At 46.4% G+C, this 25,720-nt stretch overlaps 1 protein-coding gene across 1 annotated transcript in view; it reads right to left on the bottom strand.

Moving 5' to 3' along the window:
- Positions 1-16,153: 16,153 nt before the first annotated feature.
- Positions 16,154-25,720, bottom strand: part of LOC309836725 (zinc finger protein 69 homolog B-like) — a 19,439-nt gene continuing 9,872 nt past the window's right edge. Inside the window, exons 4-5 of the mRNA XM_082676849.1 lie at positions 24,551-24,652; positions 16,154-16,210 (exon numbers count right to left, since the gene is read on the bottom strand). Coding sequence (XP_082532975.1) covers positions 16,188-16,210; positions 24,551-24,652 — 125 coding nt within the window. The 3' untranslated portion in view covers positions 16,154-16,187. The remainder of the gene's footprint in view (positions 16,211-24,550; positions 24,653-25,720) is intronic.

Genomic DNA, 25,720 nt, shown 5'->3' with positions numbered 1-25,720 from the left:
CAGGGGTCTGTCACTGCCCTGCTCGGTGATCACCCGTGGCTCTCTTGTCACCCATGGAAGGGGCCCGTGCCTCCTGAGCGCCTCAGACCAGCGTACTCAGCTGGCCGATTCTGCAACATTGGCAACGCCTGGCGACCTTTTTGATTGTCACCAGTTGGCAGTGGTGGGTGTGCTCCTGGAATCCAGTAGGTGGAACCCAGAGGTGCTGCCACATATCCCAGAATGCAGGGATTATCCGACCCCAAATGGCAGTAGTGCCCAGGTTGAGAAACCCTGATCTGGCCCCTGCCTTTCCTGTTATCATAGTAGAAGAATTCCTCCAGCTGACACTTAGGGATCTTTGCATTTGCTGTTCTCTGTCCCCTCCCTGACTCAGGGCTTCCCCTTTTTTCTTTTTTCCCTTAAAAAAAAAAAAATTATTTCTGGCTGTGTTGGGACTTTGTTGCTATGCGCGGGCTTTCTCTAGTTGCGGCGAGTGGGGGCTACTCTTTGTTGCGCTGTACAGGCTTCTCATTGTGGTGACTTTTCTTGTTGCAGAGCATGGGTTCTAGGTGCGTGGGCTTCAGTAGTTGTGGCACGTGGGCTCAGTAGTTGTGTCTCGCGGGCTCAGTGGTTGTGGCGCACAGGCTCAGTTGCTCCGTGGCATGTGGGATCTTCCCGGACCAGGTTCGATCCCTGGTCCGGGAAGAGCCAACATTGGGATCCCACTTTGGCAGGCGGATTCTTAACCACTGCACCACCATGGGGCTTCCCTTTTTTAAGACAAACTGCAACCCCATGAGCACTCCCTGCTTTTCCCCTGCCCGGCTTGCCCACTGCTCCTTCATGTTCTGACCGCTCATTTTATGGTCTGTCTCCCTCTGCTAGGATGGGAGCTTCCTGCGGACAGGGACTCGTGCTGCTCCCTGGTGGAGCCCCCGTGTCCGGAACGGACAGTACCCGTTTTGGGGGCTCAACGAATAGATGAGTGAGCAGCAAGAGCCGCTGTGTCAGGAGCTGGGTCTTGTGCTGGGCAAGCGCTTACAGTCCTCTCCTCCCATCTTCCAGTCACCATGCAAGGAAGTCTGGCTCCCTGTTTTCTTGATCCTCCTGAAATCGAGGTTCAGAGAGGGGAATTCACCTTCCCAGCTCTGTGGGAGTCCCCAGGAGCACCCCGACATTTGGTGATTGACTAGGAGGACTCTTGGGACTCAGCGAATGGTCCTACTCACGGCCATTGGTTAATTCCCCCAGCGACCAGGTGCGCCAACACATATGAAATGTCTACGAGGATGCTCATTAGAGACCCAGCACCCAGGTTCTTTAACGGGGGCTGGTCGCATAGGCACCCTCTGCCTGCCACGTACCCAAATCCTAGACTCCCCGAAGGGAAGCAGGCATTTGGGCACAGGGAGCCCCTCTTATTGGTTAGGGAATGCTGGAACCCCCCACTCCCGAAATCCAGGTTCCCAGACACCAGCCAAGGGCCAGCCTTGCGAGCAGGCCTTTCCAAGGAGAGCAGTCAGCCTGCGGCGCTAACCGTTCTCCCTGGGCTGTGAACAGCAGTGTCACCCAGGGAGGGAGCGGCAGGGCTGAGACACTAGGTGGAGCCTGTGCTGCTCTTCATCCATGTCACCTCATCCTGATCAGCTCATTTCCCCTTCTCAAGTTCCTTGCTTCTTTCTTTTCCAAAAGCAGAAAAAATAATTTATTCCAAAAGATTTTTAAAAAGGAAAAAAAGGATTACACACTGAAAAATATCATTTCATGTTATTTTATTGCATTGGGGCAGATTTTCTCTAAACTGCTCAATGTACGCTACAGAAGCAGCTTGTGGGAGGTCAAATCTCAGTGTCTGCAATTTTTAAATTACAATCCATGGTAGAAATGTGTTTCCCTTGACTCCCTGGCACACGTTTGTGTGTCTATATATATGAGTGGTGTAATCGTTTGCTATGGCGCTCTTGCAGATGCCACAAATGTGGCTGAAAACAGCACACACTGACTGATGGTTCTGGAGGTCAGAAGTTTTTTGTTTTTTGTGGTTGTTTTTAATTTATTTGTTTTATTTTATTTTTGGCTGAGTTGGGTCTTCATTGCTGAGCACGGGCTTTCTCTAGTTGCAGCGAGTGGGGCTACTCTTCGTTGTGGTGCGCGGCCTTCTCACTGCAGTGGCTTCTCTTGTTGCAGAGTACGGGCTCTAGGTGCGTGGGCTTCAGTAGTTGTGGCACGCAGGCTCAGTAGTTGTGCCTTGCGGGCTCTAAAGCGCAGGCTCAGTAGTTGTGGCGCACGGGCTTAGTTGCTCCGTGGCATGTGGGATCTTCCCAGACCAGGGCTCGAACCTGTGTCCCCTGCATTGGCAGGCGGATTCTTAACCACTGCGCCACCAGGGAAGCCCCATGGAGGTCAGAAGTTTGAAGTGGGTCTGCCTTGGCTGAAATCCAGGTGTGGGCATGGCTGGTTCCTTCTGGAGGCTGTAGGGGAGAATCTCTTTCCTTGCCCTCTTTCAGCTAAAAGATGAAGCCTACTTGCTGGGCTCATGACCTCTCATCTTTGAAGTTAGCAGTGGCTTTCTCCCCACTGTAGCACATTTCCCCAGGGATTACAACTCTGTGCTCCCTTCCTTGAGAAAGTTTGCAGGGGGGTAGAGTGCGGGATTGAGCTCTGGGACCCCAACACACTTCACGGGGCCTAGCCCACGGAGGCCTCTGGCCGTGTGTGGTCCATGGGTGAATGAATGAATCTCAGATGACCGAGGAAGTACCTGCCTCTCCCTGGCCACTCTGCTCATTCCTCAAGAGCTGTTACAGATCCTTTGTGTTCCCAGGCCCAGTTGTCACAGCTCTGATCATTCTGGATTGTGACTGTCCAGGTCCCTCTCCTCCACTGGACTGGGAACCCTGTAGGGCAGGCGTTTCTGGAGTCACCCAGTGCTGCATCTGGTCCTTGGGAGCCGTGCGCTGGATAAGGTGCTGAATAGTCAGGAGAGCTGGGAAGTTCCCACTCAGTGGCTGGATGACCCTCCATGCTGCTGTCATCTGGTTGGTGACAATGCTTTTCTCTCCCTTCAGATTCCCCCAGACCCAACCTGACCTCCCATCCAGATGATGGGGAAGAGCTGGCGGCCCTGGCGAAAGGAAGCCCAGAGTCAACAGGCCCTGGTGAGTGGGCAGAGAGGGCCCACCAGCACCCAGCGAGCAGGAGGGTGGAGGGGTCGTGGGGTGTGGCCCTTTGTGGGCCCTCCATCTTTGGACCTCCATCCCACCCAGTTTGTCTACCCAGACAGCTTGATTCCCTGCTTCCGGGCTTCACTCTGCCTTGCACTGGCTTTAGGTCCAGGACCCTCACCCAGCATGCCTTATCTCTGCCTGCCTCTGTGTTCAGCACATGGTTGTCCTGTTGCCCTTCCTCTGTCCCCTCCACATCCTTCCAGACTCAGCAGGGGTTGGCCTTCCATTCCCTGAGTTGGTCTCTCCACCTTCTTGCCTTGTGCCCCTTGAGCACTGTGGACCCCCTGTCTACCTGTTTCACCGCCCTTTCATTCAGGCCTATCCTTCCTTCCTGGTCCACAGGGCCTAGCAGATGGCCCATCTGTTAGTAACTCAAGCCTGGGCCTAAATGCTGCCAAGAGCCTTCGGTCTGCCCTCTTCCAGGCCACGGTTTCTCCAGGGGATCCAGTCAAGCAGTGAGGATTCCCAGGTGTTAACACTGGTTGAGACATCCCCAGGAGGAAAAAGCAGAGGCAGGGCCCTGCCTGGGGCACTGGAGGCTTTTCTCATTGTTAGGCTGTTAACATGAGGAGAAGGACCCCTGAACCAGAGGCCACGGAGTGGAGGCTGCATGGCTCAGTCTCAACCTGCACCCCAGCCGTCAGCCTGGAGCTCTATTCTCTGCTCACCTCTCGTGAGCTTGTGAACATGGACCTTCTGTAGCCTCCCGTTGAGCACACAGGTGTTTTCACATAGGCCCAGGCTCCTGCAATCGTGGATTTCTGTTTCTGCCACCTTAACATCCAGGCTGGTTCCAAGCATGTGTAACCATGTGCACACCACCTTTGGATGTGGTTACAATGATAACCACGTGGTAACAATCATATTGCATTGTTATCATTTATACCTCTTTTCCATTGAGTGCACTTCTCTAGGAAGTGGGCCTTAGCTGATGGGGGTGATGGTGGAGAGTATCCACTGAGAGCCTCCACTTCTCTGTGGAACCCTCGAGGTTGCCCAGCTTCCCTCTTAATCCTCCTGGAAATGGGCTCTGTTTCCTGTGATGCCAGTTCCAGCTGGATCACCACTCTGGCCCTGTCTCCTTCATCTCCTTGCTAGATAGGCCTGACTCAGGACCCATCACCTGTTCTCCCTTTTGTCTGCTTTCAGCGTTCAGCTCCCGTCTTTAACCCCCAGGGCACAGGAGACATTTGCTCTTGCCCTCTCTTTCAGACACTGCTGAGGCCAAGACCTCTCCTCTGCCACAGGACTTCTTGGATGAAGGAATCTTCCAGGAGATTACTGAGATGTTTTCCAAGGATGGCCTCTGGAACTCCCATCTGGAAGAAGCCTACATAGATCAGAGCTGGTTAGATAGTTTGCTTGGAGATCCGGAAAGTCTTCTGAAGTCCGATATTGTTACCAGCAAGGAAAGTCCCACAGAATGCAAGAGCCACGAACTCGAGAGCCACAAACTCAAGAGAGGCCTTGGTCCCAAGTCCCTCCCTTTCCCAGGAGCAGGTTCTGTGACTCCTGATCTTCCTGAAAGGAGCCTGACACCCGCTAAGTCTCAGGAAAGTGGGAATGACTTTGGGTGCTACTCAGACCAGAGCCAGCAGGATAACATCCAGGGAGGGGAGAAACCTTATAAATGTGGTCAGTGTGAGAAGAGCTTCAGCCAGAGCTACCATCTGATCCAGCACTGGATTCTTCACACTAGGGAGGACCCCACTGTGCCTCAAGAGAATGAGAAAGATGTCAACCAGAGTTCTTGCCTTTTTGTGCAGCCAGTGTCTCACACAGGCTCCAAATCCTATGTGGGTAACAAGTGCAGGAAGACTTCTAGTCAGAATACATACCTCCTGTGGCATCAGAACATTCACAGTGAAGAAGAACCATGTAAGAGTCAAGACAGTGATGGTCCAGCAGGTCAAGACTCACAGCCTGTTGAGTGTCACAAACCACCCTCAGGTGGCAAATCCGACAAATGTAATGAATATGGTGAGAGTTTCAGCCAAACCTTTCATCTCACCCGGTATCAGAAAACTCACACTCGGAAACTCTACGAATGTGCCAGATGCAAGGCAATCTTCAACTTTAACAAATACCTCCTCCAACATCAGAAAATTCATGCTGCAGAAAAGACGGCTGTGTGTCAGGAGTGTGGGAAGGCCTTCAGGCGAAGCTCCTTGCTTGTCAAACACCAGTCTGTTCACACTGGAGAAAAACCTTATAAGTGCGACGAGTGTGGGAAACGCTTCAGTCATATCCTGACCTTAAAGACCCACCAGAGGGTTCACAGGGGCGAGAAGCCTTACGAATGCAACACATGTGGGAAAGCCTTTTACCGGAACACTCACCTTAATGAACACCAGAGGGTTCACACGGGCTACAGGCCCCACAAGTGCCACCAATGCATCAAGAGTTTCACCCGGCCCTCCCACCTAAATCGACACCTATCCATTCACGCCATAGAAAAGCCCTACAGCTGTGCAGAATGCAAGGAGACCTTCAGCCACAATGAACACCTTGTTCAGCACCAGAAAATCCACGCGGTGGAAACCCCCTACGAATGTCAGGAGTGTGGTGAGCGCTTCATTTGCCACTCTACCCTAACTTGCCACCAGAGCATTCACGCCAGAGAAAAACAAGTACTCGACGAGAGCAGGAAGATCTTGAATGAGAACCCAGAGCACAGAGAGCCTCCAAGGGTCAGTGAGAAGCGCTTTAAGTGTAACAAATGTGAGAAAACCTTTAGCTGCAGCAAATACCTGACTCAGCATGAGCGGATTCATGCCAGGGTGAAGCCCTTTGAGTGTAACCAGTGTGGGAAGGCCTTTAGCCAAAGTTCACAGCTCATCCGCCACCAGAGGATCCACTCTGGAGTGAGGCCATATGAATGTAGGAACTGCGGGAAGGCCTTCGTTCATAGTGCCTCCCTTGCCAAACATCAGTCCACCCATAAGAGTGAGCACCCCTTTCAATGTAACAAAAGTGGAAAGACCTTCAGCCAAAGTGCATGTCTCTCAGAACATCAGTTAATCCAAACTGCAGAGGAGCCCTTTAAACCTAACAAGTGTGACGAAGTCTTTGCCTACAGTAACCACCTTGTTCAGCATCAGGGAACTCAGGCAGGAAAGAAGCCCTTTGAGCAAAATGAATGTGGGAAAACATCACAGCAGAGCTCGTGCCTTTCCAAGCATCAGAGAATTCACACAGGTGAGAAGCCCTATGAATGTGGTGACTGTGGGAAAACTTTCAACCTGGGTGCTCAACTCATCCGACACCGGAGGATTCACACTGGAGAAAAGCCTTACGTTTGTCAGGAATGCGGGAAAGCCTTCAGCCAGAGCTCGTGCTTTTCTAAGCATCAGAGAGTTCACACAGGTGAGAAACCCTACGAATGTGGCGACTGCGGGAAAACCTTCAGCCTGGGTGCTGCACTCATCCGACACCGGAGGATTCATACTGGAGAAAAGCCTTACGTTTGTCAGGAATGCGGGAAAGCCTTCAACCAGAGCTCCTGCCTTTCTAAGCATCAGAGAGTTCACAGTGGGGAGAAGCCTTTTGTGTGTGCCGAATGTGGGAAAGCCTTCACCCAGAAAGCAAATCTGATGCAGCATCAGAGAACTCACACTGGGGAGAAGCCTTATGCTTGTGATGTGTGTGGGAAAGCCTTTGGCCTTAGAGCCCATCTCAGTCAGCATCAGAGAATTCACACCAAGGAGAAACCACATCAGTGTCCACATTGTCAGAAAGCCTTGTGCTGCTGCTTAGGTCTTAGCCGACATCAGTGAGTTCACACTCCAAAGTAGCAGGTAGCAATTCTGCCCATGGCTGCTGGGTGGCAGCAGGATCCCAGACATCTGAGAATGTGTTCATCCGAGGCCTAAAGTTGAAACCATCCCAGTGTAAGCCCCTCCCCCCCAAGAGTAATAAATCTCTTTATTAATAAAGATTGATTAGAAAATTTGCACACATGAGTTTCATTAAAACAATAAAAACACAAACACTGAGAAGCTGTGGAGCTTTTGAAGTCAGAGTTAGACTGGAGCCAGTCTGCTGAGTTAAATCCCAGCTCTTCCATCTGCCACCTAAGTGACCTACGGAAAGTCATGGAACCTTTCAGGGCTTCAGTGTCCTCATCTGTAAGGTGGGCAAAATAATAGCTACCTACTTCATAGGGCTGTTGTGAGGATAAAGAGATGTGAAGCACTTTAGAACTAAGTGCCCAGCACATAGTAAGTACTCACCAAGTGTGAGCTACAAACACGCATCAGATATAACAAATATACACTTTTACATTAAAAGGAAGAGAAAATTAAGCAACCCTCTATCTTTATTTCACTGCAGTTAACGTTATTACTAATAATGTGCATGCCTTTTATTTTTAAAGTTTTCCACCAAAATATCCTTGGCTTCGTTGGATCCAAAACCCCAGCACTTTGCTCTTAAAAAAAAAAAAAAAAAAAAAAAGCCTAGCATTTTTCTTCCCTCCATCTCTCAGCTCTGTCCTAGTACTTTCTTTCTTTTTAAATTATTTTATTTATTTATTCTTTGGGCTGCATTGTGTCTTCGTTGCTGCACACGGGCTCTTCTCTGGTTGCGGCAAGTGGAGGCTACTCCTTGTTGCGATGCACAGGCTTCTCACTGCGGTGACTTCTCTTGTTGTGGAGCATGGGCTTTAGGCACGCAGGCTTCAGTAGTTGTGGCACACAGGCTCAGTAGTTGTGGCTCACGGGCTCTAGAGCGCAGGCTCAGTAGTTGTGGTGCACGGGCTTAGTTGCTCCGCGGCATGTGGGATCTTCCTGGACCAGGGCTCGAACCTGCATCCCCTGCATTGGCAGGTGGATTCTTAGCCACTGCACCACCAGGGAAGCCCTGTCCTAGTACTTTCTTAACCCACAAAAAGCCAAGAAGAACACGTAAACTAACATTGCATGGCAGGAACTTTCCACTCCTAACCTCCCAAACCTCTCACTCAAAAGGACCCCCTCCCATATCCACATGCCACCCCTTCCCATAATCTCCTCCTACTTAAAGTTGTTGGTTAAATGATGAGACCCAGTTTATCGTGAGAGTGAATACCGTAAACAGCTGGATTCAGTTAGGAAAGCTGCTTTGGATGTTGCTGTCTCCACACAGTTCACACCATTTATACAGAAGATGTGCTTGGTAGCAAAAACTGTGATGCACAGAAAAGACTGCTGGAATGTTCCTCCTTTACCAGTTGTCCAAGGTGGCCACTCACCAGGCGCTTCCCTAGGCTCCAGGGTGGGGAACACCAATACGGTAATCCCTGCCCTTGCCTTGAAGCTTCTAGAATCAAAGGGAAATGGATGGCCTCGTTTCCATTGCCAAGTGACGTCTTAAAATACCACATTCTCTTATATGACAGCAATTCCCCTGAGGATTGTTGGCGAGCCCAGTGAGGACACAGTCCTTCCTGTTGGAGCCCCAGAGTTCACTGCTCACCTTGGCCAGGCTTGTTCTACAGCTGAGTCTCACCGCAGGGAACCACACTGCCAGCTCTCTTGATGGCACCTCCTCGGCCCTGAGCTTTTGTGTCCCACCAGCTAAGTGACCCAGTCACCTCTTTGCTGAAGCACAATCTTACAAAGACATTGGACTCTTGACACTTTTAATATTCTTTCATATTTTTGGTGCTAAAAAAAGTTCAGGAGTATGTGCTCTGGGCCCTTAGGATTTTCAAACCTTGCACCTTGAGTTGTGCTGGTTGGTTTTGTCGTTGAAACTGGGACCTTGTTGGCTGACCGTTCACACCACAGTGGGGAGTGTACTGGTTTTCAAATGGCGGAAACGTCCAACTCCCCACCTGTTGTATCTGGGCAACAGGCCTGATAGATACCTAAGGGGCAGGGCAGGGCAGGGGCGGAAACTCAACTTGATCAGTGTGTTCAACCAAGAGTTTTGACACCACAGATAGAGGTCAGAGGTCTTGTAGAAAGTTGGCAGCCATTGTGTGTGGGGGGAGGCGGGGGGCATCTATGTAACTAGTGACCTGTGTTCTGCGGGCCAGTGTAGAAACGCCCGACCTCATGTTTGCGTGTTGGTTCTCTGATTAAAGTTTCGAGTTTCTAAGTGTTGGTTGCTTTTCTCAGCTCAGTGCCACACACCTGGGCAGAGGCTGGGCATGCACAGTCACTACCTGCCAAGTGCTCACATTCTAGGACGGGAGGGCTCCTAATGGTGAAAACCACCCCACGATGAGATGGTTAAATCTGTTTTCCCAAAGTCTGGGAGGGGCAAGGACCACCAGGGAACCACTCAATTTCAGTTGGTCCTCAGCACATCATCAACTGGCACTTTTCCATTCTCATGCAATCCTACTTGATCAAGGAGGAAGCGTGGACGGCATGTTTATTCCTCTCTAGTTACAAAAACACAGTAGGCCTCAGGCTCAGGCAAGAGTTGTTGCTAGAATTTAATATTGTTTTGCTCTCCTGGTACTTATTTTACTTCCCCTCTCCCCCTTTTTCCTCTACTGACAAGAGATACCAGTTTCTCACTCATGGTAGTGGTAGGAGGTCCTCTTTAAAAATAAATTGATCTGTTTTGTTTTGTTTTGTTTTTAAGCTGATTTAAAGGAAAATACATGGCACACAACTACAGCAAAACAAATTGACGGTGGTATGTCATCGAATGAGGTCGGGGAACACCCGGCTAAGGCCTAGCATCCTGCCAATGGACTCTTAATTGTATCCATCAGGATGAACTAGATTATGCTATGGTCACACAGTTGTGTGTCAGATTTTGGTGGCTGTTTATTTCCCTCATGTCATGCTCCATGTCCACTGTGGGCTGGCAGGGGTGGGGAATGGGGTGGGGCTGGCATCTTACTCTATCCAACCCGAGAGACCAGTGTTCCCTTTTTGAGTCTGTTGATCCCTCTTGGTCACCCCAATGAGAAAGTAGCTTTAACACTTAGCCTCTCCCCAGGACCCCAAACTCTGCACTTTGGGTGGGCAATGCTATCCACTGAAAATGTGCAAATAGTAGTTTTCGTTGCATTTACTTTTACAGCAAACTTCCATTCACGGCAAGTGATACCGATTGTTCAGTCACAGTTGCGGTTGAAAGTTTCAAAGGGGATGGAAATAAATAGAACCTTGGGACAGGCAGTGGCGTCTTAGGAGGATGGAAAGGGGCCGCTCTGTATAAACCAAGGAGGTGGGATGTGGATGCCTAATGTTGAGAAGATACTGTTCTAGGAAAATCGTACCTAGGAGTGGTGGTTGCAAGGAGCTGGAGAAAGGGGCAGTTTTACAAGCTGAAAACAGTTGTGGGGATGGGTGGTGGTGATGGCCACACAAGTGATGAATGTATTTAATACCATTGATCTGTACACTTACAAATAGTTAAGATGGTAAATTTTATGTGTATTTATCCACAATAAAAAATTGACAAAATTAAATGGATCAGAGATATATCTAAATGTAAGAGCTAAAACTATAAACTCTTAGAAGAAAACATAGGTATAAATTTTAATAACCTTAAATTAGGTAATGGATTCTTAGATATGACACCAAAAGCACAAGCAAAAAAAGACAAAAAAGATAAATTGGACTTCATCAAAATTAAAGACTTTTGTGCTTCAAAGGACAACATGGAGAAAGTGAAAAGACAACACAAAGAATGAGGACAAATTGTTGCAAAGCATATATCTGATATAGCACCTGTAGCTGGGCTATATAAGGAACCCTTATGGCTCAATAGTAAGATAAATAATCCACTTAAAAATGGCAAAGGATCTGAATATAGATTTCTTCAAAGAAAATACAAAAATGGCCAATAAGCACATGAAAAGATGTTCAACATCATTCGTCATTAGGGAAATACAATCCAAACCACAATGAAATACTACTCACTAGGATGGCTACAATCAAAAAGACAAGTATTGGTGAGGATGTAGAGAAACTGGAACTTCATACCCTGCTGGTGGACTTGTAAAATGGTTCAGCCACTTTGGAAAACAGTCTGGCAGTTCCTCAAAAAGTTAAACCTAGACTTACCCTATGACCCAGCAACTACACTCGTAGGTATTTCCCAAGAGAAAAGAAAACACATGTCCACATAAAAACGTGTACATGATTGCTCATATCACCATCATTTATAATAGCTTCCAAGTGAAAACTAATGTCTATCAACTGATGAACTGATAAATAAAATGTGGTATAATCCATACAATGGAATACTGTTTTGCAATAAAAAGGAATCCAGTACCGATAGATGCTACAACAAGAATGAACCTTGAAAACATTATGCTAAGTAAAAAGATCAGATATAAGAGGCCCCATATTGTATGATTCCATTTAAATGAAATGTCCGGAATAGGCAAATCCACAAGACACAGGAAGTAGATTAGTGGTTGCCAGGGGCTGGGGAACGGGAGGATCGAGAGAGGCCGGCTAAGGGATTTCTTTTTTAGGGTGATGAAAATGTTCTACACTTGGGACTTCCCTGGTGGTCCAGTGGTTAAGACTCAATGCTTTTACTGCAGAGGGCATGGGTTCAATCCCTGGTCAGGGAACTAAAGATCCTGCATGCCTCGTGACGTGGTTAAAAAAAAAAAAAAGTTCTAAACTTGTTTGTGGTGATGGTTGCACAACTCTGCGAATATACTAATTATTTGTGCTGTGAATGAAGAAATGTGCTTCACCCTCCATCACTGAAGGCTTGTTACCCTGGAGGCAGCCTCTGGGGGTCATCTTCCCCAGAAAGCCCTTCCAAAGTGGGAGATCTTGCCCCACGTTTTGAACCCTCAACTGTCTGAACTGTGACTGAACCCAATTCACAAGGGTCAGATCAGGGCTGGGGCCAGCAGGTGGGACATAACAGCCTCGGTTGCTCAAGCATCTGCAAAGAGGGCTGGGAACCCATTAAGTGTAAATGAGCACCACGTGAGCAATAATCCAACCTGTCATTCAGCTCAGCTTTCCTGAGCTCTAACCCATGAGGATGCAGGACATTACACTTCTGTGCTCCATCTGATAATGATCTTAGGCTCCCTGTTCCTGGACCATGTTACAAGAACGGAGCTTCTGAAGAACTATGGCCAAACAGGATGCTCCCCCCCCCACCAAATTTGCTTTGAACATCCAGACTGATGTCGGCACACACACACAGCAAGAAGGTATGAAACGATTTACTAGTCACAAAATGTGACTTTCTTTAGGGAGCAGGCAGGCTTCCCAAGCTGGTTCGAAAGTGGCTTGAAAGAGAGCAAGGACCGGCTTGGGGTTAGTATAGTGGTTAATGGGTGGGGCCAGGGTGAGGGTTCCTGCCTTTGGTTTGAACTTCCCACTGGCACCAAAAGAGGGCACAGCCAGGCTTTCCAATCTGCTTCCCCAGATGTGGGACACGGGAAAAGGGAGGGGTGAGGCTCAATGCTTTCAGCAAAACTCCGTTTTGAAAAAAACGGAGTTGGGAATTCCCTGGCAGTCCAGTGGTTAGGACTTGGTGTTTTCACTGCCTGTGGTCCCAGGTTCAGTCCCTGGTCGGGGAGCTAAGATCCCGCAAGCTGCGTGGTGTGGGCAAAAAAAAAAAAAAAAGAAGAAGAAAGAAAGAAAAACGGGACCTCCCTGGCGGTCCAGTGGTTAAGACTTTGTCTTCCAATGCACGGAGTGAGGGTTTGATCCCTGGTCGGGGAGCTAAGATCCCACGTGCCTTGTGGCCAAAAACCCAAAACATAAAACAGAAGCAATATTGTAACAAATCCAATAAAGACTTAAAAAAAAATGGTCCACATCAAAAAGAATCTTAAAAAGAAAAAGTAAAAAAAAAATAATGGAGTCACTCTTTATTACATGAGGACTTTTTTTGTTGTCTAATAGCATTTCGTTGCTTGGCTTTGAAAATTATGTGTAGGCCTACCTATCTGCTGGTGAAAGAAATCCCAACAAGATAGAAAAGAGTTGTTCCCTTTGTACCATAAGCTGCATAAAAGCAGATCTCCACTGAGTCAGAAAACTTCCGTGCTTGATAAGCTTCAGCTGTTACAGAGGGACAGAAAGACCTGATAAACTCACCAGGAAAACACGGCGTCACAAGGCTTGGGCCATCCCATTCCTGAGAGATCATTTACACCCGTTACGACAAGGAGTGAGAGCCAAAAAGTGACACATGCTTCAGTCTTGTATTACTCATAAAACAATAATAACGATAAATTTCTTATTACAAAACATTTACTAATTACCTTCCTTAGAAAGTTAGCTTAGAAACTGAACTGGTTCAACACCATTTAATTCAGCCAATGAGTCCCTAAACCAAGAATGAAAGATCAGTGAACAGCCCTGGACGAATCTCTACTCTTCTCTGAGCCTCACTTTCGCCCGTGGACTCAAGAAGGATATTGGATAGGAGGATTCTCAGGACAGTCAGCGAGTTCCGCCTACTCCAGCTTCATTGGCTCAATTCCACCTGAGGTCCCGCCTCTTTTCCAGGGTCGCCCTCCCGTCCACGCCCATTCCAGCCAATTCCCGCTCTAGTCCTGCTCATAACCCCGCCTCATAACCCCGCCCCTACAACCGCCTCGCCTCAAAGCCCGCCCCCCTTCCAGCCTCAGGCTCCTTGACGGCATGCCCCAGCCTCGCCCAGCTTCTCATTCCCCTCTGTCCTCTAGATCAGCGGTCCCTAATCTTTTTGGCACCAGGGACCGGTTTCGTGGAAGACAAGTTTTCTACTGACCTGTGGCGGGCGGTGGGGTATGGTTCAGGCGGTAATGAGAGCAGTGGGGAGCCCCAGATGAAGTTTTGCTCGCTCGCTGTTCACCTCCTGTTGTGCCGCCCGGTTCCTAACAGGCCATGGACTGGTGGGTACACCAGCCAGCAGGTTGGGAACCCCTGCTCTAGATGGCCTAAGACTCCGAGACCGCTCCGAGCCTCTCTTCTGGCCAAAGACGGGGAGGACACAATGAGTGTCATGGACACTCGTATCCTGAAGTACCTGGCAATTTGGTCTTGGACTGAGAGTGGGTCCCCCACAGACAGTCCCCACGAAGGCGGTGCCGCGGAGTGCGCAGCCCCTGTGCCATGAATGCCTCTGCGCCTGCGCAGGCTCCCTAACTACATTTCCCAGGTCCTCGCGGGATTCCGGCTCCTCAGGGCGACGGTTCTCTGAGGGCAAAGGTGGAGGAAACCCTGGAGTTCCGGGGCGGCCTCCGCTTTGGGTACAGCGGTGTCAAAGGCTTCTTCTATCTTCCGTAGGCGGAGTGGTGAAGGAGAAGGTGGTTACACAGTTCGTTTCCTCTCGACCAATCACAGGCTGCGTTCTGAAAGCTAACCACCGCGCGTCCGTTGTCAGGGCAACCGTCAATTCCGGAAGCCTGTCTTCATGACAACTGTCCAAGCACTGACGCTAGGCGAGGGGCCCTCTTTATTTATTTTATAAAATAAATAAATAAATTTATTTATTTTTGGTTACATTGGGTCTTCGTTGCTGCGCAGGCTTTCTCTAGTTGCGGCGAGTGGAGGCTACTCTTCCTTGCCGTGCGCGGGCTTCTCATTGCGGTGGCTTCTCTTGTTGCAGAGCTCGGGCTCTAGGCGCGTGGGCTGCAGTAGTTGTGGCACGCGGGCTCTAGAGCGCAGGCTCAGTAGTTGTTGCGCACGGGCTCCGCGGCATGTGTGATCTTCCCAGACCAGGGCTCGAACCCGTGTTCCCTGCATTGGCAGGCGGATTCTTAACCACTGCACCACCAAGGAAGTCCCAAGGGGTCTTCTTTAAAGGCGTTTCTAAGTAGTAGGGATGCTCAACAAAACAGCGTACTTTGCTCATAAAACTTAATGAAAAATGTGTTACAGCACAAAGAAGGGAGAAAAACTGGGTAGGGCGGGACTGAAAGGGTTGATGTGAGGAAGGTTTCTCAGGGGAGGGGTCTTGAATAAAGCTTTGAGGGATGTGTAGGAGAGCGCCAGGAAGAGAAAAAGGAAAAATTCTATCTTTATTTATATATCCGGCCAAAATTTAAAGCTGTATGATATACTTACCTTGAGGGAGTGGGGAAACTAACATTCTCTTACCGTGCAAGTGGGGATGGGAATGGCTCAGGCTTGAAATAAATCAATCAGTCAGTGACTATTTTCTGAGAACCTACCACGTTCCAGGCAGTGCTCTAGGCGCTGGAGATATAGTGGTGACAGACACAAAGGACCTGCCTTCAGGGAGTCAGAGCAGGCAGTAAATAGGGGACCTATAATAGGAAATTACGGTAAGTACTATGAAGTAAACAGGGAAGTGGCTGAGATAGGAATGAAAAGGTGATCAGGCAATATAATTATTTGAGAAGATAATTGTGAAATAAAACCATATAAATCGCAAGCAAATTGTAGGGAAATATTAATGTATAGCAGGTGGAGCTTGCCTTACCTGTAGATTTCTTCTTCCTAGTGTTTGTGAGGTTGAGTTGGGGTTTTCTCTTACTTGCCACTGAAGGCATCCTGAAGTACTAGGATAAACAAGATGAATGCCTTGTTTTGGTCCTTTTGGCTACTTGAGCTAGTAAACTGTCTTTCTTGTTTGAACTCTTTTAAGTTTTCTGTTATTTGAAACCTAAAACATCTTTTGTAATATAGCTTATTATTCTCATTTAAAATATGAAGAAACTGGATCAGACAGCAAGGCAATGGCAAAGGCAAGATTCAAAATTAGGTTCTCTTAGACTAAGAATTCAATTATTCTACGTCAGTATGTTAGTACAGGAGGGGTGAATCTTCGAGAAGGGAGTGGACCAAGTGTGCTGAGAAATTTACATATATGGTGGAATATATTAGGATGGGTCATTTAAAGATGCTACACTGCTGGCTTTGAGGATGAAGGGGCCACAAGCCAAGGAATGCAGGTGGCCTCTAGGAACTGAAATTTTATACCATAAGCCATAAAAATGCAGAAGGAATAAACATTTACTTGTTAAAAAATCGTAACAGTACTAGAATAAAATATAGAACTTTCTTCATAATCCTGGGGGGGTGAGGCAGGTTTTTCTTAGTGTGAAGCTGGTCCAAGAACTATAAAAGAAAATACAGATAGAGTTGAATACCTAAAAAGTTTAAAATTCTGTATAGCAAAATACACCATAAACAAAACTGGAAGAGAAATAATAAACTGGCAGAAAATATTAGTAATGTATATTCCAAAGAGTTAGTATATGTAATACATAGACTTGCTCCTATAAATCAATACAAAAAGGCAGCCCAATTAAAAATGGGCAAAATATATAAATAAGCAATTTGAAGAAGGCAAAACATCAATAAAGGCATAAGAAGATCATTAATCTCCCTACCAACAGGACATTTTTACTTATTAGATGAGAAATGTTAAAAATAATAAAAGACTAATACCGAGTATTTGTGAAGGAAGTGGAGGAAAGAAATAGGCACTCATGTACACTTTCAGGAGTTTTGTAAATTGGGTCATCCTTTTTTGGAGGATTATTTAGCAATAACTATTAAAATTTTAAACATGGACATTCTATGATCCCACAAGATTACTTCTAGGAATTCATCTTATGGAGATAATTTGCACAAGTGTCAAATAATATATGTCCAATGATGGAAAAGAAAATAAAACAACCCAAATGCTCATTAATAGAATTTGGTTAAATAAATTCAAGAAACTCTAGCATGAACTATTATGCAGCTGTTAAAAGTGGCAAATGATGATACATATATATATACATATATACATGTGTATATATTTTTGTACAATATGTACTATATATATATTTTGGATTGATTGTCATGGGAAAATATTAATATTATATCAAGTGAAAAAAGTCACTTAAAATCACGTCTGTGGTTATGCCATATAAATAATATTTTATGTACATATATATTTCATACCAACAGAAAGGGAGAAACAACAGAAAACAGTCTAGAATCTTTGGAATGAAGATTTATAGAGAGCCATAGTGTTCTTCATTCTTGTGTTGTTTGAATTATTCACAATAAACGAGTATTTCATCAACCATGAAGGAAGTCACAGAAGAAATACCTGAGCAAAGACTTTTAAACATGGTAACTACCAGTGATGATGTTGGTGAGATGCAGTCCCATCCACTGCCAATCAGATGCAGAAATTTCAGGAAGCCATTAACTATGTGCACAGGGTCATTAAAATGTTCTCTTTGACCCCACAGACTCCCTGCCAGGATTCTACTTGGGAGCTGGTAGGGTGCTCAGCCTAAGACTTCAGTAGAAGGGATGTTTATAAAAGTCAAAAACTGGAAGCAACCAAAGTATCCAACAGGGGACTGGCTACTACTAAACACAAACTATGCAAAGCCCCCAAACATCAGGTTGTTAAAGATTATTTAATGACGTGGGTATTTAATGATATCGATAAATCATATTTAATGATAGGGGCCTGTGATATAAAGTTAAGTAAACACAGAAGTATGCTAAACTGTATATTAACTATGTCCCAGATTTATTAAAGCATTATAATACGGTGATTAAGTTTTAAAAATAGCAGAAGTATACCAAAATGTTAAGAGTTATCTCTGGGTAGCACTGGCCTTTGCGTAAAATCTTCTGGATTTCTTGGATCTTGTAAATTTTTTATAAAAAGCATGTATTGGTTTTTATAATAAGATAATAAACATTATTTTAGGAAGGAAATGTTATATGTGAAATGTGTTCAATCCCAATAGAAGTTCAATGCATAGCTCCTGGAGCTTGACTACTTGACCTTGAGTTCAGGCTCCATGACCTCATAGCTGTGGGGCTTTGTCTACATTATCAGCATGCCTCGGTATCCTCATCTGTGAAATGGGATAATACAGCCCTGAACATATGTGGTTGTTTGAAGAATGAAAGGAGTTCACACGTACCAAGGACTTAGCACAAAATTGGCACACAGTAAGTTACTGAAATCACTAGCCATTTTATATGTTTGACATGGGAAAACATTATATGATTGATGTTCAGTGTTGGTTATAATGTAACAGAACTGTAGTCCTCACTCCCTAGCTTGCTCCAGGTAGATTAGGTCCAGCCCCTTTAGAAAGCAATTTAACAATATGTTCCAGGAACCAAGAAAATGGTTAGAGTCTTGATTCTGTTATTCCCATCCTGGGAATTTGACTTAGAGAAATAATCCCCCCAAAAGGAGAGAGGAAGTTAGCATGGAAATGCTCATTATTACATGGTTCATAATTGGGAAAATTGGTGAATAACCTGTGTCAATCTGGGGCTTAGAGCAAAGTCTAAATGGGGGCATGGATTTATAGATTATTCTATGCCCACCAATGAAACATCGTTAGCCCTAATAATGATGAGGATGGAGTTTACGTGGTGACAAAGGACAATGTCATGGTATAGTGAGGGCAAAACAGAGAAGCCAAAATTGTTTCTGATTACAATTAAATAAAGTAACACTTATTTTAAAATGATATTCAGAAGGAAAGATGAAAAAAATCAAAACAACCTGACTTCTGAGGATGGCCAAGTTGTAGGTGAGTATATAGCTTTTTGTTTTATGATCCAAAATTTTCAACATTAAAAAATATGGATATGGAATACAGAGTGAAACGAAACCAGAAAGACATAGACCCAAAAATGACTAGTGGGTCTCTCTGGCCTGTGGGATTATGGGGAATTGGTATTTTAGTTCATACTTCTCTACACTTTTCAAATTATCCTTTAAAATAAGCTTACCTTATTCTACTTTAAATTTTTTCCTGTTATAAAAGTGTATGTATTATTTTTCTAATAGAAAATACTATGTTTCAAAAATATGAGGGAATAAAAACCTCCTTTTGAGCATGACTAAAATCAGAAAATGATGTCTAACAGGGCAATTACTTTGTAAAGCACAATTCCTGGAAGTGGAAAAGACAGAAACAATAGGACATAAGAAATGGCTGGAAATATGTGAAACATATTCCATGTTTAAGCCAACTGCAGATTTTTCAGTGAAATTTGTAGCTTAAAGTTTTAAAGGAAACTAAAATCACCTGGCATTTATCTTTAGTTACATATATTTGTGACTTTTACTCTAACAAATGAATCTTTCCAGCTGTGTTTGTTTTTTCTTGAATTTCCAGGCTCCAATTTAACACATAATGAATAAATTTTAAAAGCTCAGAGAGACCTTATTAAAGATCCCAGATGAAGTTGCATCCTATGTAGACCACCCCATACCTACCACCATCCAGGGACGTTGTAGGGTTGAGAAATGGGGGGGAAGCTTAGATTTTAGGGGGGAGCCCTTTAAATGATCAGAAGCTGTCTCTGCTGGTGATAAACAGTGCCATCCTCCTTCTAGGAGGCAAAAAAGGAACCAACTATCTCAATATATAGTGTTATGGCTCCTCTCTGGGAAGAAGCTTCTACTGCTGATGAAGGCTGAACGGAACCCAGCAGAAGAATCACCAGTTTGTTTCATTCTCAGGCTCTCTAGTCAGCATGAGTTCTCTGATGATCACTAAGCTGCATGTTCCAAGCAAAGGCTTTCTCAAAATTACCGCAGACATAGCCATCATGCACAGTGTGAAGTCTCTGATGTTCGGCCAGGTGTGAACCCCAGCTGAAATCCTCTCCGCATTCTTTACATGCATAGCGCTTGCCACCCATATGAACTTTCTGGTGTTGAACGAGGTGTGAAATCTGGGCATAGGTTTTCCCACAGTTCTTACATTTGTAGGGCCTCTCCCCGGTATGAATCCTCTGATGCTGAATGAGGTGGATACTTTGATTGAAGGCTTTCCCGCATTCCTTACAGGTGTAGGGTTTCTCGCCAGTGTGAATCCTCTGATGTTGAGTTAGGGATGAGTTGTGACTGAATGTTTTCCCACACTCCTTACACTTATAGGGTTTCTCGCCCGTGTGGATCTTCTGATGCTCGATGAGATGGGCGCTCCGGCTGAAGGCTTTCCCACACTCACTGCACTCATAAGGTTTCTCTCCGGTGTGAGTCCTCTGGTGTTGGATGAGGTGGGAAATCTGGGTGTAGGCTCTCCCGCAAATTGTACACTCATAGGGCTTCTCCCCGGTGTGAATTCTCTGGTGGCGCATAAGTGAGGAGTTCTGGCTGAAGGTTTTCCCGCATTCGTTACACTTGTAGGGTTTCTCACCAGTGTGGATCGTCTGATGTTGAGTAAAGGAGGAGGTGTGACTGAAAGCCTTTCCACACTCATTACATATATAGGGTTTCTCCCCCATGTGAACGCTTTGGTGCCTCATGAGGTGGGAGATCTGCGTGTAAGCCTTCCCGCACTCATGACACTCATAGGGCTTCTCACCAGTATGAATTCTCTGATGCTGAGTCAGGGATGAACTGTGGCTAAAGGCTTTGCCACACTCGGGGCACTGGTAAGGTTTCTCTCCAGTGTGGACTCGCTGGTGCTGGGTCAGTGACGAGCTGTGGCTGAAGGTTTTCCCACACTCGTTACACTTGTAGGGTTTCTCACCAGTGTGGATTGTCTGGTGCTGAGTCAGGGAGGAGGTGTGACAGAAAGCCTTGCCACACTCACTGCATTTGTAGGGCTTCTCCCCTGTGTGTATTTTCTGGTGGCGGGTGAGGTGGGACACCTGGGAGTAGAACTTCCCACACTGGTTGCATTTATAGGGTTTCTCCCCAGTATGGCATCGCTGGTGTTTGATGAGGGAGGAGCTCTGGGTGAAGGCTTTCCCACATTCCTTGCATTTGTAGGGTTTCTCTCCAGTGTGGATCCTCTGATGCTCAGTGAGCGATGAGCTCTGGGTAAAGGTCTTGCCACATTCGTTGCAGGCGTAGGGCTTCTCTCCTGTGTGGATGATGTGGTGCTGGATGAAATATGAGCTGTTGCTGAATGCTTTCCCGCACTCGTTACACTTGTAGGGCTTCTCTCCAGTGTGAATTCTCTGGTGTAGGACATAATCCGAATGGTAGATGAAGGCTTTCCCACATTCCGTGCAGTTAAATGGTTTCCTTTGGTGTTTCAGGCTCTTTCTTGACCTGGTCCACTTCTGAGGATCCTCTCCCCCAGGCACTCTTTGCTTCCCAACGAAAGCTGAGGTCTGCCTGAAGTGTCTCAACTCACCATGGGTGTTTTCCTCGGGAGTAGTAAAGAACCATCTCAAACGCCTCTCCTGCTTTCCCTGGTCTTCCAGTTGACGGCCGCATGTCCAGAAGTCCCCCAACTTGGTGTCTCCAAGCACTGCCCTTAAAATGCCCTCCATCTTTCCCATTGGGGAAGCCACGTCTTTGGAAATACTCTTTTTTGGAAGTGTCTCCTGAGTAGTTTCAGAGTTTGTCTCCAAGTCTGAAAGAAATGGAAAATATGAACTTCATCTGTCCCAGGACAAAAGAAACTGGTTATTTAGATCTGGCATTGTAATTTTTTTTTTTTTTTTTTTTTTGGCTGTGCGGCTTGTGGGATCTTAGTTCCCCAACCAGGGATGGAACCCGTGTCCCCTGCAGTGGAAGTGCAGGGTCCTAACCACTGGACCGCCAGGGAATTCCCTGACATTGTAATCTTAAAAAGAAAGATTTCAAAGTTTATATTGCTAGTTCTAAAGGCATGTTGTGACACAGAAGAATGGTCTCAGTATATTCTAAACATGCAAAAAAATGAGTTGCAAAGCAGTTTATATGCACAGTGGTTTCTTAGCCATATGTGTAATACATTTTCACAAATCGATAAGAAAAAGAGAAACAATCTAATGAAATAGTGAAGCAGGAATGTGAATAGACATTTTGCAGAAGAAAAACAAGTGGCTGATAAATATGTGAAAAATATGCTCAACATCAGTAATAGTCTAAAAAGTCAAATTTCTCAGATGCCATTTGACACTTTTTACATTGGAAAATATTAAAAATATCCAATGTTGGCAAACGAGCATGGTAGAAGCATTCTCACACTATGTTGGTGGACATGTGCAGGGAAAGAGTTAACACAGAAGGTCCACTTTACTCAGTTTTTATCTCTGTAACCATGGCAATGACCCTTAGCTAAGCTCTGAGAATTGAATTCCTGGTATTTTACATAATTACTGGTTAATGATCTTTTTCTGTGTGCTCAAGACGATGGGTCAAAAGGTACTAGGCTGTCAGCATTGTTTACTGTATAATTTGCTGGGATTTAAAAAAGAAAATCAATATTTTCTTGGCCACGTGGCATGTACGATTTTAGCTCCCTGAGCAGGGATTGAACGCACGCCCCTTGCATTGGAAGCGCGGAGTCTTAACCAGTGGACTGCCCGAGAAGTCCCAGCATTGTTTACTGTAAATGGAAGATTCATGATGCCCGTCTGGTGCCTGATTTGGGGTCTTCACCACGGCTGGTCATGTAGCAAGTATGTGCTAATGATATCAAGCATCTTTTCTTATGCTTACTGATCATTTGTGTGTCTTTGAAGAAACGGCTACTGAGATCTTTGGCCCATTTTTAACTGGATTATTTGTCTTTTTATTGTTGAGTTGTAAGAAGGATCAGTCCCTTATCAGACATATAATTTACAAAATTTTTCTTGCTTTCTGTGGGTTGCCTTTTCATTTTCTTTATAGTGTCTTTTGAAGCACAAAAGTTTTAAATTTTGATGATGTCCAATTTATTTTTCTTTTCTTGCTTGTTCCTTTGATGTCATATCTAAGAAACCATTGCCTAATCCAATGACAACAGGATTATTTTCAAAATCCCGCAGAGCATTTAGTTGCTATGACTCTGTTTGGGGTGATCCCACAACCATCCACTAATTTGGTGATTTTTCTGGAAGGATTTACATGACTCAACAACAAGTTGTATGCACAGCTAAAATTTCTTACAGCAAAGTATGTAACAAATATGTGTGTAGGTGAAGGCTAGAGAGATGATGTGAGGGCTTCCATGTCAGCCTCTCTCTGCAAGAGTCACTTGGATGTGCTTTTCTGTACTGATGTGAACTTCGGAGACACATGGTAGAGGTCTTCACCCAGGGAAATCCACTTGAGTCTTAGAGCCTAGAGTTCTCTAATTCAGTCCCCAAAATAAATTCAGTGAAGCGGGTACTATCAGTGTCCCCAGTCAATGTCCCCACTTGACAGATAAGCACCAAGAGCTTAAGTCACTTACCCACAGTCACACGGCCTGACAGTGGCAGAGCTGGGATTTGAACTCAGAGAGTCTGGCTCCAGAGCCCACACTCTTCACTGCCACATGAACAAGTGCAGTAATAGCAGCTCAAGCAAGGAGCTGTGAAAGCACCGAGAAGGGGCAGGTCACTCAGCCTGGAAGTCAGGGAAGGCCTCCTAGAAGAAGTGACCTGTAGCCTTGAGGATCATGAAGGTGTCTGCCAGGCAGACAAAGCAGGGAAGGGTGTTCCAGGCAGAGGGAACAGCATGTGCACAAGCCCAAAGGTGGGAACACACATTCAAGTTCAGAGAGGAACAGGCACTTCAGGGAGTGAGGTCAGGGCGTGAGGTACCAACACCGGTGGATGGTGATGAGAGATGAGGCCAGAGACAGAGTAGGCTGGATCACACAGGGCCTTGATGCCAGGTGTGCGGCTAGGACTTTGTCTCAGGGTTACTGGGGAGACAGACACATGAGGGCTATGAGCAGGGGAGGGACGGGATCTGGGGCTGTGTGTAAGATGAACCAGAAGACTGGAAGCTGGGAGGCCAGGGAGGAGGCTGGGGTGAGGGTCCAGGTGAGGGTCGCTGAGGGCTGAGCCAGGGCTGTTGGCGGGGGGTGGGGTGGGGAATGGGGAAAGAGAGCGGGCAGGAGGGACGAGACTGGGGCCTGATGGGCTATGGTGAGTGAGGGGGTAGGAAGGGGTAAGTACTGGCCCCACAACAGGATGGACAAGTGATGGAAAAAAGGATGCTTCAATTCCCTCCTCTGATGAGGTCACGGGCCAGTAGGGGCAGAAATCTGGCCTCTTCCTGTCCCCCAACACGTCAGGACAGATCCCACTTCTGGGTCTCTTACACAAGTGATTTCCAATAAATAATCATAACGATAACCATTGTAGCCTCTTCTTTTTTTTTTGGCCACGTTGCGTGGCTTGTGGGATCTTAGTTACCCGACCAGGGATTGAACCTGGGCCCACAGCAGTGAAAGCCCAGAGTCTGCCATGGAACTCCCCATCATAGCCTATTCTGAGCAGAGGGTTCTGGGTGCCCTCTGTATGTATTAACTCACTTATTCTTCCCAACCCCAGGTGCTATTATTGACCCCATTTTGCAGATGAGGAAATTGAGGCACAGAGGAGCTAAATGACTTGCCTGAAGGTCACACAGCCAGGAAGCGGTGGAGCTGGGATTTGAACCCAGCACCCACAGTGATAGCCTGTATGGTACACTCCCTCACTCTCAAACGACCGTCACTGATCATGACAGATGGAGGGTAGGAAGACAGCTCGCATCTGCTGGACATCCTCACCCACCTGAACAGGTAACTCGCCAGGCTTCTCTCCTCTCCATCCTGGGCTCTTCCCCTCGCTCCAGACGGGAGATCACATCGGGTTTGGACCCAGGAAGCCCTGCCCCTGAAAAAAATGTGAGACTTGGCCATGGGTGCTGCAGTCACAGGGAGGCCTCAGGGCTGGGCCCCAAGCCCTGGGTCTGCAGGGGAGATGCATACATTGGACACCTAATGATTAGAAGATCTGCAAGACTCGTTTATTGAGTGCCTACTACATTCCAGAGAGAACCTGAGCCCTGACATCACTGTTTAAGGCTCCAGCGCTGTGTTCAAGTTGAGTGAAAAATACACATAGCATTTCAAGGACTTGATATGGAGAAAAAAGGAAACAATCTCACCTAATAATTCATAGATTGATTATGATGTCAACATGTGCCTAAATGATCATATTTTGGCTAGGCTGGGTGCAACAAAACAGATTACTAAAATTCATCTCATCTGTTTCTTTTGACTTTTTCAGGCCTGCTGTCTTTGAGATCACTAATTCCTCTCTTCCTGCAGTGGGGGAATATTACGCCCCCAGGAACCTCAGCATGTGGCCTGATTTGGAAAGAGGGGCTTTGCAGATGTAAACGGTTAAGATGGGGTCCTACTGGATTCGGGCAGGCCCTAAATCCAATGACTGGTGTCCTTATAAGAAGAGGAGAGACACACAGACACATTTGGAGGGCAAAAGGCCAGGTGAAGATGGAGGCAAAGATTGGGGTGATGCAGGTACAGGGCAAAGAATGCCAAGAATGCCACGAGTCTTCAGACGCTGGAGAAATCCGGGAAGGACTCTCCTCAGGAGTCTTCAGAAGGAGCCCGGCCCTGCCTGCACCTTGGTTTTGTGCTCCTGGCCTCCTGAACTGTGAGAGAATACATTTCTGCTGTTGTGAGTCCCCAGGTTTGTGACAATTTGGTACAGCCGCCCTAGGAAACAAACATACTCCCTAATGATCATTCCTGTGAGCAAACATGCTGAAAAATCGCTCCCACCTTAAATGGAGAAGCGGGAGGAGGAAGAGAATGGAAGGGGGTAACACTGAGGAGGTGGGCAGGGGCCAGGTCACATAAGGGTATGAAGGAGTGGGTACAGGCCATGCCCAGGACTGGCCTGGTGACTGGATGGGCGGAAACTGTCCCTGAGATG

Source organism: Grampus griseus (assembly GCF_964374135.1).
Source record: "Grampus griseus genome assembly, chromosome: 19".
Lineage (NCBI taxonomy): Eukaryota > Metazoa > Chordata > Mammalia > Artiodactyla > Delphinidae > Grampus > Grampus griseus.
The sequence above is the reverse complement of the archived record's forward strand: the minus strand, read 5'-3'. Positions and strand labels throughout refer to the sequence as shown.